The sequence below is a fragment of the Semicossyphus pulcher genome, unplaced genomic scaffold (genome assembly GCF_022749685.1).
Source record: "Semicossyphus pulcher isolate SPU_LCO1_2020_fin unplaced genomic scaffold, fSemPul1.0.p SCAF_9, whole genome shotgun sequence".
NCBI classification, from domain to species: domain Eukaryota; kingdom Metazoa; phylum Chordata; class Actinopteri; order Labriformes; family Labridae; genus Semicossyphus; species Semicossyphus pulcher.
The window spans coordinates 21866838-21885406 of NW_027211770.1; the positions used below are offsets into that span (position 1 = coordinate 21866838).

The following is an 18569-nucleotide window of genomic DNA, read 5'->3' on the forward strand; positions in this document are numbered from 1 at the left end:
AATTAGCATGAATTGTACTGGATAAAAAGACAGGGGTCCACGAGAATCATTACAGTTCATCCTGGGGAGGACACTAATGCCTGCACCAAATTTCACCAACAGATTGCAATATGTCGAATTTTACTAACAAACTTTCCACCTCATGGTGAAAGAGGAAAAATAAGGGGTTCTTGAAAACCAGTAGGATGCCCCGCCTGAGAACTATGCAACAAAATTACACGTCAATCTATCAAATGCTTGTTGAGATATTTCAGCGCCATCAATTCGGCTGTGCTGCTAGCAAGACTAATCGGAATAAGTCTTTTAAAAATGGTGCGTCTTTGATTGAATTTGTAGAATCCAAGGCCCTCTCGATTCCTTTTCTAAAATAAATATGAAATCCGTAGCTGCAGGGACTTTAAAGATCTGCTGTCAGATAAAACAGGGTGCATGACTTCAACGCAGTACGCCTGATATCCACACTGAGCCCCTCAGAATCAGAGTTTTATTATTGGTTTTGACGGTTTACTTGAAGCACACCATCTCCATGACTGTTTTGATAACCTACAGCTTTCTATTTCCATCACTTGTCCAGGGTTTGATGGGGCATGCATGGTCTGACAGGGCTGGGTGAGAGGTCAAGGTAAGCGGTCAGAGGTCGGAGGTTGTGCTACTGTGAGTGTTGCTGCTCGAGGTGAGAGACATTCCTGGTGGGGTTCTGGTTTTGTGTGGAGTTAGGGTTAGCTTAGGTTAAGTTTACAGAATGCAACTGTTGGATGAAAGAGATAAGATACTGACTTAACTTCAAATTACTCACTGACTAAAATAACGTATTAGGCATTACCTAGTTATTGTAGTTTAATTATATTTAATGTCAGTTTACGACTGGTTAAACTCTGCTTTTTTGTTCTCTTTACTTTCTCTCTCACAATGTTTCTTCTCTTCTCCACTCTCTCCGAGTATCTCCGCTGCTGTCTGTACCTGAGACCGGACTGACAGCAGAGCCCAGCAGGAGGGGAGGGTCTCTGGTGTTTGACTGACAGACCAGTGATGAGCGCACAGAGAGAGGGTGAAGGGTGAAGGTCAGAGGTCGAGCTCCCATAGAGAGAGTGGGTAAGCAGAGCTGGGGAAACAGAGAAGGGGGGAGGACTTGCTAACGAGGTGGGGTTGTCACTGGGGTTGCGTGCAAGGAAGGGAGGTGAAAACAACTTTAAACATTATATGACGGGACTTTTTTGATCCTTTTAGTGGGGCTATGAAGTCACTGTAACAGCTAAGAGTTACTCGATACGAAGAAGAAGAGAGAACTTAGGTATATATATGATATGGTGTCATTAAACCTGTGAAAATTCATTATTAAAACATTGAAAGACATATCTAAAAGCTTAATTGTTAAACTTATAAAGAGTAGTTTGAAAACAAAACAAAGAAATATAGACTCAAAGTTCAAGTTCCACTGAAAGGTCACGTGGGGACATTTGCTCTTTCTCCATGACAAGTAAGAAATCTCTGTCTGCTAAGGATGTCTGTAAAATGTGGTGGAATGTTCTGGAAAAGGTAGTAAGTAGGCTTTAATAATAATTATTATAATTTTCATGATACTTAAAGGCACTTAACATTTTTAAAACAACTAAAGAAACAAAATAAGAACAGAACAAACACATACAGCTTTGTCAGCGTAAGTAAGTGATATTCATAGTGATATTAGCAACTTCTTAAAATCCACCTCTAGTAACAATTGTTTGAAAGGTTTTTAACCTTGTAAACATCTCCATGTAATGTTTTTTTTTGTGCTACAAGACATATCAGGGAAAACATAAGCAGTCATCGCAATGGCTGGGCCTGTCTGCTATTAAACTGCAGTGTACCAAGGACAGGCTGAACAACACGTTTTCAGATTGGCAGGTTTGAGACGTCATAAAAGAGCCAATCCTGTTAATGGATGGGGTGAAGCTATGCATATCATTATGGGCAACCTATGGCAACCATGTTGGCGATGCGCGAGCCAGCTCTTACCGTCGTCGTAATTTCTGCAAACTCACTACTTACTACTAACGTTAACATTACTACTACTAATTACTACATTTCAAGCTAGCTAAGTTTCAACAAGTTGCCACTAAACAATAGCAGAGACGTGTTTTGTTTTCGTGACAGAGGGGCCGGGTAAAAATTTGCAGAGTGGGCTGGAACTATGCAGATTTGGGAATTTTTAATGAGGGAGAAGGAGGAGATGCCTCGGGATGATTTTTACAAGGTTTAAACATTTACAACAACAACAATAAAAACATATTTTGCTGAAAAAAACATATCGGACACAATTTATTATTTCAGGCAGATCATTTTATATGTCTTAAACATGACTTTAAGGCAACCCCAGGAATATTGTAGGTACAAAATCACATCTGGGTTAAGGTAGAAGGTGACTAATGTCTGTGCCAAATTATTCTTCAATCTATCCAGTAGTTGTGAGACATTTTATTGGAATCTTAAACATTTAAATATTGACATAACAAGCTATTCACTGAAAAAAGTGCAAAAAAAGAAAGATGTGAGCATTATATAATCAGCAGTGCAGAGCCTATAAATAAGACAGCCGCCCAGCTCCAGCTGTGTTCACATACTGTATGTAGTGCACATACTTGGCAGCAGAATCTTTTGTTGACAAAAATCTAGACAGTCCAGCTGGTTTAAAAGTTAACGTATTTTCAAGCCCTGCAATTCTAATTCTTTTTATCCTGCTTTCCTCCTAAAATGATCCATAAGACATATTGAATAGTCCTTAGCAAAAATAAACTACCTCTCTGTCTCATAGAGCTTCTTTAGTTTGTTTTTGATGTGAAACTGAACTACAGCTTGTTGGACTGTCCTCTTTCCCGCATGGTGATGGGCATCTCTGTACATCTTTTCACTAGATCATGACTAATAAACTGGCCATGATGATTTCATTCTCCAATATCAGGTTATCATAGATGTACTACTATTAGCATATAATGTCTGCAAATACGTATCAAGAAATAATAAGAAACGCCAAAGATTTGTTTGAGGCACATTAGAAATGATTACTTCCTTTCACCACCAGAGGGCATTAACACATTTGTTTTCAATTCTTAAGTGTACCAATAAGTACATATCCTGATCACGATTCTTTAATAACGATATTTAAGCAGTGCTTATCAAAAATATGTATGTTGTTTTAATTAATCATAGGATTAACTCTCATGTATCAGTAACATCTTAAAAATCCAATATCATCAATGCTTTTTACTTTGAAAAACCCAGTATGAGAGCTTCATTCATTTGAGCTGCAGAGAGGTCTACGACATGGAAGTGAAAGATCTTTCTTTTAGGATGGAAATTTATAACAAGGGACTAATTAAGCCCAGTGTATATAGTGGACAATAACTAGTGAAAGCTTGCAAAAGTATCTGATAATGGGGGAAACTACACATTATTTGGCAATAATAAGCCACATTTTAGAAAATGTTACCTGAATACAACACATTAAATCTGAAGTGTTAAACTAAAGTTACTCACCTTTAAAACGTGTCACTTGCAGTGCTGAAAAATCACAACTAGATGTCACTCTACATCAACATTTAATCATCTTGTCTTCTCTCCAATTTCCCCTCTTTACACTCACACACCCACACAAACATACACGTGCACAAAGGCAGGAACACATCAGTATTTGAAATACTCTTACAAAATATTCAGCTCCTTCTAACCAATCAGAACATGGTCCTGTTTTCAAGTGTTCACAACTGGTCTCTCTCATCAGTGAGCTTGAGCAATAGATCAGCATGAAGGCATCAGATCACACCGGCAGGGGGCGCTGCTTCTGTGAGAATCCGCATGTCTGTCTGTCTCAGCATGAGTCTGGTCTTCTACTACACACAGAGCAGGGGATTATGTAATGTTTACTATTATGGCACAATATCTTCTGCGAGGTACATTGATTTTACTCCTTCGACGCAGAGGTTAAAGGTCACAACACAGATGTCAATTGTATCATAGAGATCACACGTGCAGGATGCCCGACTCACGCACTTGCCATCATCTCCAACATGCACATCCTTCCGACAGTACTCAGTACACCGGTTCGTCTCAACCACTGCCTGCAAGTTACAAACTTGGGGTTAGTCGAGTTTACGCCAGACCACGCCCCCTTGGTCCAGCTGGTGGCAACACTCTTGATGACATCACCGCAGCGCCCATCCATTGGCCCCGAGACGTCGTACACCTGCCCAATCGCCTGCCGGTGAAGTGACGTCAGTCAAGACCGGTCCCGTTCACTTTCAGTGGAGTGGGCGGGGCTGAGAGATTGTCGACGTCACAGCCAGCGGGATGCTGTGTGGTGATTGGCTGACAGCGGTGAAAGTGAGCGTCTGTTGCTGAGAGAAAAGGGAGAGAGGGAGAGCGGTTTGCAAGGGGCACCGTTGCGTCTGCTGCACCATATAACAGTTGTCCAGCTCCAAAACAAACTTTGTACACATACACTCATGCTCATTTCTGTCCTTTGCCAAGTCTTTCACTCTGTTATTCTAAATGATTATTACTAAAGAACTATTCAAAGCTTTTCAACAGTGTGAATGTTGAGCCATGGAGCAGAAACAACCGCATTGTGGTGCTTTAATCCTGCTGCACCAACTTCTATCTGGCCGAGCAGAGGGGTTGATGCATTATCACCGTCTGCTCAGGGATGGCACTTGTGCTGTCAATTATGGTAAACATACTCCTTTTCAGAAGGGGAGGGGACATTTGTGCCTTTCTATTGGCTCTCAGTTATTTGCTCCCGCCTCTCGACCCTCCCTCATGCTGTTCCTATGGTTCCCAAAGCTCTTATTGGATACTGTAAAGTTTGGGACAGGACACCGGTCTGGCTCAGCATCCCTGCCGCCATTGGCTGGGTCCCCCCGTCTGTCAAGTGGACTTTGACAGCCCTCCACGCCCTCATCTCTGTGGCGCCGGCGCTGATTGGCTACTGTACCTGTCAGCGACCTCTGATTGGTCGGATCGCCCAGCTGTTAGTGGTTCATTCACCATTTTGTGACTGTAGTGGAAAAGAAGACCGATAGTTTTTTATACCCCTGTTTGAGTTTCTGAGGGGGAAAGACATGTTTTGCGGAGGAAAAGTAAAGTGTGATTCTGAAACACACAGTCGTCAAAGCCGACAGCACAGGGATGTAACCGGGACATGCGCGAGCTTCCTCATCTGCAAAATAGGACCATAAATCTTTCTCTGGCGAGGGAAAAAAGCTCTGTTTGGGTGAGTTGAAACTAAGTTAGCAAAATGTACTAAGGCTCAACTGACATGAATTTTCAATTTTCAGGAGCAGAGCGTTAACACGAGATGAGAATCAACTGCTAACGGTCGGTCGTTTGTTCCGAAACCGTCCGAAGAAATGGAGTGACACCGCTTGCGAGCCGAGGAAGAGCCGAGAGAAAGGGGAGGGGTGGGAGTGTAACAGCCTAAAAACTTTCTCAAATGTTTTACCGCAGTCCCACGGACGACCGGGAAACATTTTAGCTTCCCTCGAGCGTTAATACAATTATTCTGGCTGATGTTGAGTACTTTTCCTTGACCGTAGGTGTCGAGTTTTTCGTGGAGCAGCGCGAGCGTAGTAAAAACAGTCGACATATTTGCAGCATTGCAGCCCAAATGTTTAATAAAAGCAATGCAAGCTCATTTTGGTGTTTACAAAATGGACACGGGAGAAAATGGAAAACAATAAGAGCGCGTATAATATCCCGTTTCCTTGTGGTCTGGCTGACGGTGTCATTATGTGGGTACTAGTAGTCTGCGACCGTTGCGTACTACGATTACTACAACCACCACTACTACTGACATTACTGAGCTGCTTACTAGAGCGAAACACCAACACGCAATCATTCCTGCTTTTTACAAGTTTTCTAAAATCACATAGACAGAGTGTCACCTTAAGGAAGCTCCTCTGTGTGCGTGTGTGTAATAGGCGTTGTAGTAAATATCTGCATGCCAAACATCGTTGTATGAGGAAAAATGGGCCCGTCTAGTTGGGATAATAACCCATCACTTGAAACCGGTTGTTTGTGTTTGTTACCGAGCACCGTACAGCCGAGCAGACCGGCTGACTGCCTCCAGTCATAATACTCCTTTGACATTGTGTAGCGCCTCTCGTAGTACTCGCACAGATCAGCGCAAAGAAGCCGGGGATGCATTCGGTGTTTTCTCGGCTTTTCCCTCGCGGACTCTCCACTTTTCTGCGCTGCAATCTCTGTCGATGCACCGCTGACATCTCTGACTCTGCAGTTTTTAACAGTTTTGTCATATTTCACTCTATATATAGTATATTTTAGTCATAGGAATTTCATGCTTTTAACATTTGAACTTAAAGTGTCCCAAGCTGTCCTGCAGAATAAACACTGTGGCATGCATTCCTCATACCCTCTTTATTGCACATGTTTACGCAGGAGACAAGTCCCTGATGGTGTAGGCATGTTTGCATGGCTTGTAGACCACTGATGTGGCATTGGCACTTCTGCCATTTGGTCCCACACAGGAACAGTCACCTCTGATCTATGCTACAGTCTCCTGATCAATATGGGCCAGAATGCACAATATCCAGGCCTCAATATTTCTCTTTTATTGATATAATATCTACAGTCAGATGTGCCAGCCACTAAACAGCTGCCAGTATTCATACTACGTCACAATGGATGTTCTCCATAACAGGCGCAGTCTCTAACTTGCATGCTCACACATACACACTTCACAGCTCGCCCTCTTGCCTCATCTAAAATACTCTAATGAAAGGTTTTCTTTTACATGTTGCCTTTACGATCACATCCCACCCACTCATACGCATGTAAACAAAGGTGTGTGTGTGTGTGTGTGTGTGTGTGTGTGTGTGTGTGTGTGTGTGTGTGTGTGTGTGAAACAGAGAGCATATTCCTTTTTTGCTGTTTCATATGTGAGTGTGTTCCCCGGTGACCCAGTTAAGGGCAAAGCCGCCCTGCCATGCCATGCCGGAGTGCAGGAGGGCCATGGTAGGCATCACTATCTGAGCTTTCCTAGTGTGTTCCTCTGTTGTACCATCGCACGTTCTTCTCCCTCCATCCCCGTCCCCGTCACTGCAGCCCTGCGCCCATACAGACACCCATAAAACGCTTTTAGGAGAGGGATGAGCTGCAGTGTGCCTTGTGACTATGTACACACTCACACTGGCATACATTGAATAAGGTAGACACAACCTGAGACAACCAGATATAGTCTTATACCTTATGTGCTATAAGCAGCTCAAATGCCCCCACGTCTCCCACACACACACACACACACAGACCCTGTGCCATGTTGCGGTGGGGCATAGGCTAAATTCCCTACGAATGCACCGATGAACTGGCATCAAGGTGGAGTTTAATAGGTAGTATAGTAAATACTGTAGAACTAATTCTTTTTGTAGTGTTGACATTGAGAAGATGTTGCCTTCTGAATGATTGTTCTGTGTGTGAGTGTGTGTGTTAGGCGCATGCATGCACCGTTATCCAACCAGCTCAGAAAACACCAGCAAGGTCCTCTTTGCGTGAAAATGTAATTTGTTTTATCACAAAATGTAAGTATCACAAAAGTGATCTTTTTATTTTAATGTTTGTTTTTGCAGAAAAACAGAACTTATACTGGCCAGAGTGTGAGCTCCTGCGTGCGTGTGTGTGTGTGTGTGTATGGTTGTTTATAAGGCACAATGAATGACTGTGAGACGTTATAAAGGTCTAAGGGAGATTTTAACTGTGTATGCATGACTGCACTGTAAATTCCGAGGAGAGCGTTTAGTGTGTGTGTAAAGTTTGATGTTGCTATGCCGTGATGGGGGTAACATTGTGTGCTCCTCGACGTGGATTGGATGAAACAGCATTTTTTTGTTGTTTAAGGAGAAGTGCAGTCCGACACCATGTAGGCGATAGTCGTCTATTAACTGTCTATTCAGGATTTACAGTGGCTTTAGACCCGACCAGAGAATATCTCACTCTTAACCTGCTCTAAAGCTGGAAGGTGTCGACGTCTTTAACAACCTAAAAATGGCTGAGTTCAACTCTGCGTCGTCTCGATGCGGGCCAAAGGAAATAAGGACTTTCTAACTTTCATGTTTTTGTTGTTTTGTAGCAACCAAACATTAAGAGTCAAAGGCTGCAATTATTTCCAATGTAGGGAATGTTTGTTGAGCATGCATAGTGCGTGTAATGCCTTTGACCTTTTAGGGTAGCATTGGGAGTATGTAATAATGTTATAATCAGATGCTGTTTTTTAAAGGCAGCAGTGAAATTACAGCTTTTAATGCACTCATTTATACACTTTTCCCTTTTATTTATTACAACATATTTCCTGTGTCCTTGGCAACATTAGTATTTCATATGGAATTTTAAATACAGCTCTGTGGATAGGTTGTCGTTGTTTTGAACGATTGACTCACAAACTGGCACACATCTATGATAATCAGTAGTTTTAGCCTGGTTACCAACTTGCACCAAATACTCTGAAAGTAACGATAGGTTCATGTCTAATGAAGACATTCCTCCATGAACACACACGTGCCTGCCACTGACTTATCTGCACGAGTGTCAAGCTTTTTGGGAGGCTGTGAGCATGACCAAACACATTTTACTAAGCTAAAATCAGATCCTCCTGAGTCATTTAGTCAAACGGTCAGACAGCCAAGCGGTCCTGACTCCTTCCTGTCTTTTCCAGTTCACTACAATGACTCTACAGGACCAGCGCTCCCGGTCCAGGCCCCAACCGGAATTGGTTCTTGGCCTGGTACTGGTAGGAGGTACATTCCTCCAGTCCTCCAGAGTTTCTTTCTCCACTAACAGTTATGCAGTACATGCAATTTACAAAATTGCTGTAATAAGAAGGTGAATTATTGACTGTATTCTGAGTTTCACTTTAAGTTATTCTCTTAACTTTATTTGTGGTAATTTTGTGTTATAAACCGTACCGTCTTCTAAGCGTTATTTTCTTATCAGTGCTAACATCAAAAGTACGCCCAATATGTTGTTTTTTTAAGACGCATAAATTATGTGCCTCTTTTACAGAAAAGATCAGAGATGTCCTAAAATGTTTGTATTTATGTAATTTTACTCCTTAAAGATGTAGTAAAAAAAATGGTCAACTTCCTTAGCGGCAAATACAGATAAACAGTTTTGTACGAAATAAACAGCACAACGTCTGCATCTGCAGGGAGTATTGCAGTAACAGCAGTTAGCTCCAGATGTGAGCCACACATAAGTGGAAATTTCCATAAAATATGAAACAACATTTTTTGTATTGGTTTGAACAGCGATGGAAATAATCAGTATTTATATGTCACTGCTGTGTTTTGACAGTCCACAACAAAAACCATAGAATCATTCAAATAAGACTGAATTGCGACCCAGCATTGAAAACGAAAGCGTGACTGTTTTGTTTGAGGTCGAAATGCAGAGTCGATGATGACTGTGTGAAAGACTCAGGTTGGTTATCAGTCATTGTTAACCAGGAAGAGATGCTTTTCTGTTCTGCCGGAAGTTGTTTCTTACAGCAAACAAACAGTTAACAACAAGGTCACCTTATGTTTGTGAGACGAACTTTTCCCATGTCCAGGACAGGAAGTGTGAGTATCGTATAAATTTGTCCGTGTGCACGCGTCTGTGTTTGAAGGAATGCAGGCATTTGCATGTGTTGGTGAGTTGCTGAGCTTAGTCGAGGGGTGCACATATGGACACGTCTTTGTATAAGTGTGTGAGTGTGTGTGCGCGCGTGTGTGAGTGACTGTATTTAGCCTGTAATCTTGCATCAGTGAGTGTGCCTGATCCTGTGCCAGCCTTTTAATTTCTCTCATTTTTGGCGTATCTTACCATGGAAGATTATTCCAATTATATTGTCTTTTTTGTCGAAGTGTGTGTGTGTGCGTGTGTGTGTGTGTGCGTGTGTGCGTGTGTGCGTGTGTGTGTGTGTGTTCGGTGTGTGTGTGTGTGTGTGTGTGTGTGTGTGTGTGTGTGTGTGTGTGTGTGTGTGTGTGCGTGTGTGTGTGTGTGTCAGTGAAACAACGACAAAACAGGACTGGGAAAGATTGAGACATCGAGAACGAGTGAGAGAGAGCCAGTGAGTGCTAGAATGACTGTGGAAATTCCCAGTGACTACACAAGAACAGCCTATTGGAACAAACAGCCAAACAGCCGCATACTCCTACCTCTCTCTCTCTCTGTCTCTCTCTCTCTCTCTCTCTCTCTCTCTCTCACTCATGTTGTAGGGTGACCTCACCAAGGCTACTGCCATACCCTTCTCCCTGATGGAAGTTAAAATAAATGTATGTGTCTGTGCTGTTGTTGCATTCTCACGTTAAACATGCAGCCTCAAGTACATATTGCATATAGCGTGAGGATGCTATTGTTGCAGGAGGGAGCACAGTGGTGAGATCGAGCAACCTGTAGTGTGTGTGTGTGTGTGTGTTTATATGTGTGTGTGTTAGATGAGGAGAGGGTGTTTTATCTCTGCATGCATTTAAAATTAAAGATATGTAGGCCTCATTAAGCAGACATTTGGATACTGAAGTACTATAGGCGAGTGACCTTGGGTGTCTTTCTTTCTTGCTGTTTCTCTCTCTTTCATTGCCTTTTAAGCATTTTTTTGCTGATTGGTTTATTTATGTGTTAACTCATCCACTATAGAAGTGTAACAACGAGGTTAACCACATTAATTTTCATTCTCAGTTATGTCTAACCATAAACCCCCTCCTATCATTTCATGTAAAAAAAATGAAAAATCAATTATAACAAAACAAAACTATACATTTTTCCACTCTTTTACAAATAATTTAATTTAAAATGAATTAGCTACAGTACGGCTTTCTGAAGAATACTGATTTATTTAAGAGCTACAATCATGACCTTTAATGTAATGAAGTAGTATATTCTGTTTTGTCGTCATGTTGCTTTCTGGTTTTAAAAAGGTGAACAATAAAATGTTGTAATCAAGCTTTTATGTTTCAAGTGGAAAATTTGTACTCTTATAAACAAGCACACACACACACACACATGCTTCCATGCACTCTCGTGGATCAGGCAGACATGGGGGTGAGTAAAAGCATACGTCAGACATTGAGCCAATGTAATAGCCAGTGCAGTGTAGCACACTTCCAGGTATGATGTCATTTTTGTTCTCAGCAATTTCTTGATTATGAAGATTATAAATGTCTTCTGCTTTCCCTCTTACTTTCCAGAGTGCAACACAGAGGACAGAAGGGCAGGGGAGAAGAAAAAAAAGAGAGAAAAACAGGAGTGCCTTAGAAGTGGAAAAAAGAAGAGCCTTTGCAAAACCTCCAGCACTTTGTAAACAGTGAAGAAAAGATGAGACCATTAAAGAAAAACAGAGGGCGTTCTCCTCTGTTAACTAGAGGCAGAGGGGGCAGAAGAAGAGGGGGCTCTCAGCCCCTCCAAGAGAAAGACCCCAAAAGAGTAAAGAGGGAGACACTGGTCAAAACCACACAGCATACACCCAACAGTCCCTCCACACGCAAGCAAACCCCACCCACAACTGGCATCTCTAACGAGAAACCAATCACAAACAGCAATAGGGAGGACTCCACAGAGCTGAGGAAACCTGTGGAGTCTGATGTGAAGACGGAGGAAGAAAAGACAGAAAAAGAGAAGATCGTTGGGACAAATGGAAATAGTGCTTTGTCCACTGATACTGTAGCGTTTCCTCCCTCTGCCCCGGTGCCAATCTCCAAAACCACGCCCCCTCTGGCCACAAATCACAGCCCAAGCATAGTCTCAGTCTCTAGTAGGAAAACAGCCACATTTAAGGCTCGTGTACCCAAGAAAAAATACACATATGAGCACTTTGCTAACAACGCAAGTTCCCACACTACCATTACTACCTCCAGCCCTGCACTCATACACAACAGTTACTGCAATATCAACAGCAAAATCAGCGATAGAGTGAATATTCCCAATAATAATGTAAAGAGTAGCAACAGTATTAGTAATAGCATTAATAAAAGCACTAATATGGGAATCAATAGTAGTCATAACAGTAACAATAAACTTAGTATTAACAACCTGACTAACAGTCATAACAGTAATGCTGGGAGCCATAGTACTTTTATCAATAGCAGTAATAGTAGAAGTAATAATTACTCAGGTAATCAGCCATCAGTACTAACTGTGGATAGTAAAGCTACAGAAGCAAACCATTTTGTTTCCTCAGAGGTTAGAGCCCTCAGGAGAGCAGATTCCCAGGAAAAAGAATCCCCAGCTGGGGAAAATGAGTCAGAGGGGCCCCCTCAATCAGTGCGCTGCTCATCCACAGATACAGCTAGTGAGCACTCAGCTGATCTGGACATAATGGAAGCAACAGGACCAAGCCTTCATCAGAAGAACTCTCATATCCCTGTTTCCCTTCACAACTCACACGCTAAAGTGGCCAGCCTTTCAGAGGGTCTCGCTGAAGCTCTGGCAAAAGGCATGAAAAACCAGAGAGTTCTGGCCCGCCAGGTAAAGAGGACCATGGTTTCAGGGAACAGAGGGGTTAAGGACATTGACTCATGCAATTTCTCATCTGTGTTCAGACCAGGAGTGGTACGCAGGGTAAGTGGAGGTGCTGTTGAAGTCCAGCTCCAAGGAGAGGATACCTTTGTTAAATACCCTTTCCATGGTGGAACCGCAATGACATCATCATCACGGGATGAGAGCACTGTAGATTTTATGTTGGATGCCCCCCCACCTGGCATGGCACCTGTGGCTGTTGGGACCAGAGTGTGTGTCCCCTTTGGTGGAGAGGAGAGAGGTCCTCTGTTGTACAGAGAGGGGATTGTCACTCAGGTAGACCCCCACCCTGGTGTCTCGTTTCCTTACCAGGTGCTCCTGAGTGAAGACAGAGATACTCTGGACAATGGCGGGGTGGGGGCAGAGAAAGAGAAAAGGAAAGCTAACGCTCAGGCGGTGTGGGTGTCCCGACAAAGTCTGAGGCTGCTCACTCGCCCTTGGGAGCTTCCACACATGGATGGTGGGAGGGCCAAGGAAAGAGAGCGGGAGAGGGAAAGGGAAGAGAGGGAGCGGAGGGAGGAGATGGAGGTAGAGAGGGAAGTGTGCCAGTTAAGTATTGGGATGGGGGTGCTCGGAGGTGGAGCAAGGTTGGGTCATGGTTTTTCACATGAAGGAGTTGCAGGAGGGCATCCCTACGGAAACGTAAAACCACCTCCTCATTCTAGCGTAGCTGGCAGCACAGTCCGAGGCTGTGGAGATAAATACTCAGATCAGAAACAGCCAAACACTCCAGAGGAGGACGTTGAGGTGTCTCGTTTTAACATGGGCCTCGCTGCTGGACCGAAGCAAAACTCTGTGACCTCTCAGCACAGAAACATCGTCTCCAAGTCCAGTAGCTACTCCCCCTCCTCCCCCCACCTCTCTGTGGTGCGGGGTCTGGGTCCCCTACACATCTCCACCCTAGCTAGTCCTCAGCCATCCCCGTCCCCTGCTTTACTGGGGCCTGAATTAAATAACAGCACTCCAAACCTACCTCCATCAAAGACCACTCCCACTCAGACCCCTACTCCTACTTCTGGTGGGGGGTCCTCCTCTACCTCCTCTCGCTCCAGGACTCCCCTCTCATTGGCTCAGCAGAAATACAAGAAAGGTGATGTGGTGTGCACCCCCAATGGTATCCGTAAGAAGTTCAATGGTAAGCAGTGGAGACGGCTGTGCTCCAGGGAGGGCTGCATGAAGGAGTCACAGCGTCGAGGATACTGCTCCAGACACCTGTCAATGAGGACCAAAGAGATGGAGGCAGCGGGGGGAGACAGGGGAGGAGGGGGCAGTAGCTCAGGGACAGTCACCCCCTCTGACCTGCGGGGGAGAGCGAGCAGTGAATTTGAGTGGGACGACACATCGAGAGAGAGCAGTGAAACCAGTAGCAGAGGAGACTCCAGACCCCGCTTGGTCCTCCCCACCCTCCTCCCTCACGACCTGTCGTCACGCTTCGACTTCGATGAGTGTGAGGCTGCGACCATGCTCGTGTCATTAGGGAGCTCCCGCTCTGGCACCCCCTCCTTTTCGCCCATCTCCAACCAGTCGCCCTTCTCCCCTGCCCCCTCTCCCTCACCCTCCCCGCTGTTCGGCTTCAGGCCGGCCAACTTCTCCCCAATTACCGCCTCCCCGGTCCTGCAACACCGTAGGCACAGGCAGCCCAGCGGGACAGGAGGAGGCGGAGCAGGGGGCAGTAAGACAACAACCCTAGCTGGAGGAGGTGAAAGGGAGAGACACACTTCAGGCATCCAGCCCTCCTTCCACAGCAACCTGACGTTTACAGTCCCCATGAGCCCCAGCAAACGAAAGCCCGATGCACCTCCTCCACCTCCCCTCCCCTCACACCACCATGATTACACGCCCAAGACAGAGCTGGAACAGGGGGACCTCAATAACTCTTTCAGGGTGCTGTCCCCACAGACACCAGCTTCACATTCCCACACACACACACCCACCTTCTCCCGACCCAGAGGTGTGACCACCCCCTCCACCAGTAGGCCCCCGTCCTCCCCTGCTGTGTCCCCTCCTCCTCTACTGATGTCTCCGACTCCTCCTTCTCCTCTCACTCCAGATGGAGGACCCCGTCGTGTGGTCCCTGTATCCCAACAAGCCTTGCGGGACTCCCCTGTCATTGTGAGGAATCCCGAAGTCCCACTGGCAAAATTTACAGAGGTTCCCTTGGGAAGAGGAGGAGGAGGTGGTGGAAATGAGGGGGGGACAGAAAACACCACATCTAAAGACACTGGCCTTACACCACTTACCCCTCAGCCCATTTCCGGTCTCCAGGTTCCCGTCCCCATCAACGCTGCTGCAGCTGCAGTACCTAATGGCACCGTCCTGTTACGGAGTCCGGGACAAACTCTGGTGCTTGTGTCTCCGTCTCCTTCCTCCCTGCCCACCACTGACACCCCTGCGGCCCCCCTGCAGGCCCTGTCAGTAACGGTCAGCACAACAGTCACGGCTCCGAGTAGCACGGACACTTCAGGGGAACAAGAAGAGAACAGGGCGACAGGGTTCGGGGGTGAAGTCCAGCAGCCAGTTCCCTGTCACCCCTCTCCCACCGCACTGCTGCCCCTCATCCTTCCGGCTGAAAACCTTCATCCCGTCCCACGAAAAGACATCATCATGGGACGTCCCGGCACAGGTGAGAATTGCTGCTTTTGTGTGGGTGTTGAATGCGAGTTCACTGACATTGTGGAGAAAGAAGAAAGATGATGGAGACCACATAGAAACGATTTACTCTTTGTGAAAAGGGCTGCAATTAGAAAAGAGGAGGTATGTGAAATATGCATATTAAATTATGCATTCTGTTCTCACCTTTAAATAAATCTCACATGACATGATTTTTCAAAAAGAAGTACTCTTGAAAGAAATTGATCATGTAGACGAGAAAATAATTTATGTTAGAATAGAAAACTAATAAAAAATTCTATGTTGAAAAATGTTTAATATGGTACCTATTTCAAGGTAAAGAATGAAACAATTCAAACTTTATTCCTACGTGACCAAATTGGAGCTCTGTGCATAGAAATGAAAAAAGAAGGAAATGCTCTTCCCTATTTTATTTTTAATGAATCCCAATTTTAGGAACAACGCAGAGACCACAAGGGAAACATTTTCTGCAACATCCCCAGCGGTGTGGCAGAAAGGGTTAGAGGCTCTCTATTTTCAGTGCGTAATTAATATCTTTTAGTTTGCTTTTCCAATTTAATTACATGCAATCAAGTATATAGACTTGTTATTAGAATTTTCTCATACCTTTTAAAGTCATGTCTTTGTTGTCAGCTCGGTGGCTCTGCAGTGTCAACTACTGACACACATGGTGTCAACTCAGACTGGTCTCTGTTTACTGGCCTTGAACTATCAATTTAAAAGGCATCATGCAGTATGATGGCATTGAAAGTGAGACCCTGCAGAGAAGTGCAGTGATAGTGCAGCCACATGTTGTGGAAAATTCTAGTTATTGATGTGAATTCAGTTAAAATAGTAAGAAGACACATTGAGAGAAAATAGCTTTATGAGTTTCTCTTTTAATTTTACAGGCACACACACACACACTCAAAATACACATACATTATACAGAGGAAGATGTATTGGAGCCTTCATTTAAAAAAATAGAAAATAAGGACTTTGCTTAGTGATTAATTTCTCTATATATTTGTTTTCTGATTGTTTAACAACAGACAACCTTTGCTCTTTAATTATAACTCCGTAGTATTTCATTTATCAAATATAACAAATTCAGCTGAACAATAATTCATGTAACATGTTTTATTGTAATATTTTCTACAATAACTTGTCCGGGAGCAGATAACACTCAGTGTAATGCAGAGTTAGGTTTACACTAACATGCTGGTGCCACGACCTGTGTGTGTTTGTGCCCGGTGAAAGAAGCTTCTGCATGCTGTCGTCCCATATGGCTTCAGTCGTCTGTCCTCCGTCCTCATGTCTGCTGATAACACTGAAGTCAACGCTCAGGCTGGTCATGTGACCCATGCAGGCCCTTGAAAAGGCACCAGGTCAGGATGAGGACTGTCGGAATCACTGCTGATGACAAAAACTATAAACTACAGTCACTTTATTCGCTAAATTCACGAGTCAGCACTCAGTGATGCAAGAATAATCCGTGCCGTTCACCCAAGTAACACTCAGGTGATTTCTGAAAAAGGACAGTATGTCAGGTTTCATGTTTAAGACAATTTTATTAGTAAAACAAAATATCAAAGTAATACATAAATTATTGTTAATTTTGAATCCTAAATGCAGATAAAAAAGGGAAGCACTAACTAGAAGGGAATTATGCCTGCGTATTTGTGTGTGTGTGCGTCTTGGAGTGTGTGGTTACGAGAGAGAAAGTGCAAAAGAGAAGATGTATGCACGGGAATGCATGCACTGGTGTTTTTGTGTTTTCTATAGGGATAAGAGTGTGCGTTATAGAGGATTAGCTTTGTTAATATTCGAGAGTCCCTCTTATATTCCGAGTCATTATAGAGAGAAACTTTGTGGCTGAGTGGTAGCAATCACGCATGTACACTATATAGACAAGACACAGTAAAAGTGTGAGGGTATATAGTGAGAAGGAATAGGAGATGTTAGTATTAGAAAATAAGGAATCCTAATGAAAAGAGTATTATGGAGGAGTGAAGAAGTGTGAATCAGTGCTGCACAAGAAATTAACATTTTAAGCCGAAGCATAAGTGTGTGTGGCACATGTGGGCTACATGTATGTAGGCCAGTTGTGGACTGTTTCCACCAACTTGTTTTTGTGTTTGAGAGAGAGTGAAAAACGGGGATTAGATCAGACAGAGAGTGAGGAATGCCTCGGAGAGAACGGCAGCGGAGACGAAGGAAGACGACTTTAAACTCCAAGTGTCGTACAAATCTTAGAAAAGAAATCTAACCTCTCTGAAAAAGTCTGACCAATGTGCTTATTAAATGTGTGTGTGTGTGTGCGTGCGTGTGTGTGCGTGACTTCCTGACCCCCAGTGACTATTATCTCCTTACTCACTACAAACTATTTCTGCTGACTCTTGCTGTGTGTGTGTGTGTGTGTGTGTGTTCATGTTTGTTTGTTTATTAGTGACTCATGTAACGATATAGTGGAACATTGTGTAGGCAGCATACTTGGCTAGCGATACTGAGGGGGTTGATTTTAAATGTGTGTGTATGTAGAATATATGTTGTAAGTTTCGGTGTGTTGTGTGGTTATGTGAAAGATTAGTTTCTCAGGCTCTTGTGTGGGAATTTGCTCTACTACAGAGAGTGTGTGTGTGTGTGTGTGTGTGTGAGAGAGAGAGAGAGAGTATTATCCATCATCAGCTGAAAATAAAACCCTACTTCTCAATTCTGTCATACATGGACATGAAGCATCAGTTAGTGTTTTGTTAGGGCCCTTTGCCCTCGGTGTGTATCGCTGTGCGGACGTTCACGAGTGTGACAGAGAAGTGGACAGGAAAGGCAGCGCTGTCATTTTGAGTGTACGGTCCCTCCTCAGATCCCCTTTTTTTTTGCAGCTGAAAGGACTTTGAATGAATGAATAGCATCTCTTTGTGGGAGTGTATGCACGCTTGCCAGTGTGTGTGTGTGTGTGTGTGTGTGTGTGTATCTGTGTGTGTCTTCGAGTGAGGAAATGTGGGTGTTTTCTGCAGAGTTAGAAAGGGTGTGTGAGCTTTTACATACGGTCGTAGGAGAGTGTGAAATCGGAGGGAAAGTAGGAAACACTGCGCGTATGTGAGCAGTCACACGCGTGGTATGTTTGTGATTTGTGAGTTTGTGTAGGTGTTTGTGTCTTCTTATTAGCTTTTAAAATGCGATAAACTGTGAAGAGTGTTTTTTTTTAGTTGGAAAGGGTTTTTTTCGTATTATCTTAAATATTGTTTGTGACAGAATATATTATATGCCTTTAAAAATCTTTGCACATTTATGTTCTCTGGGGTCAACAGCAAAAAAGGAATCAGCACTATAAACCTTCTTTTGACACTTATTGAGCTTGAAAAGTGTGTGAATATAAAATGTGTATCTTTGTGTAATTGCAAAAAAAAATATGGTTGAGA

The 18569-nt window shown here is 43.8% G+C and overlaps 1 protein-coding gene across 2 annotated transcripts in view; it reads left to right on the forward strand.

Annotated features, from left to right (window-relative positions):
• Positions 1-5049: 5049 nt before the first annotated feature.
• The window catches only part of cicb (capicua transcriptional repressor b), a 35303-nt gene continuing 21783 nt past the window's right edge, over positions 5050-18569 (forward strand). For both annotated transcript variants that reach the window (XM_069655539.1, XM_069655540.1), the window contains exons 1-2: positions 5050-5245; positions 11211-15160. In XM_069655539.1, coding sequence (XP_069511640.1) covers positions 11338-15160 — 3823 coding nt within the window. In that variant the 5' untranslated portion in view covers positions 5050-5245; positions 11211-11337. The remainder of the gene's footprint in view (positions 5246-11210; positions 15161-18569) is intronic.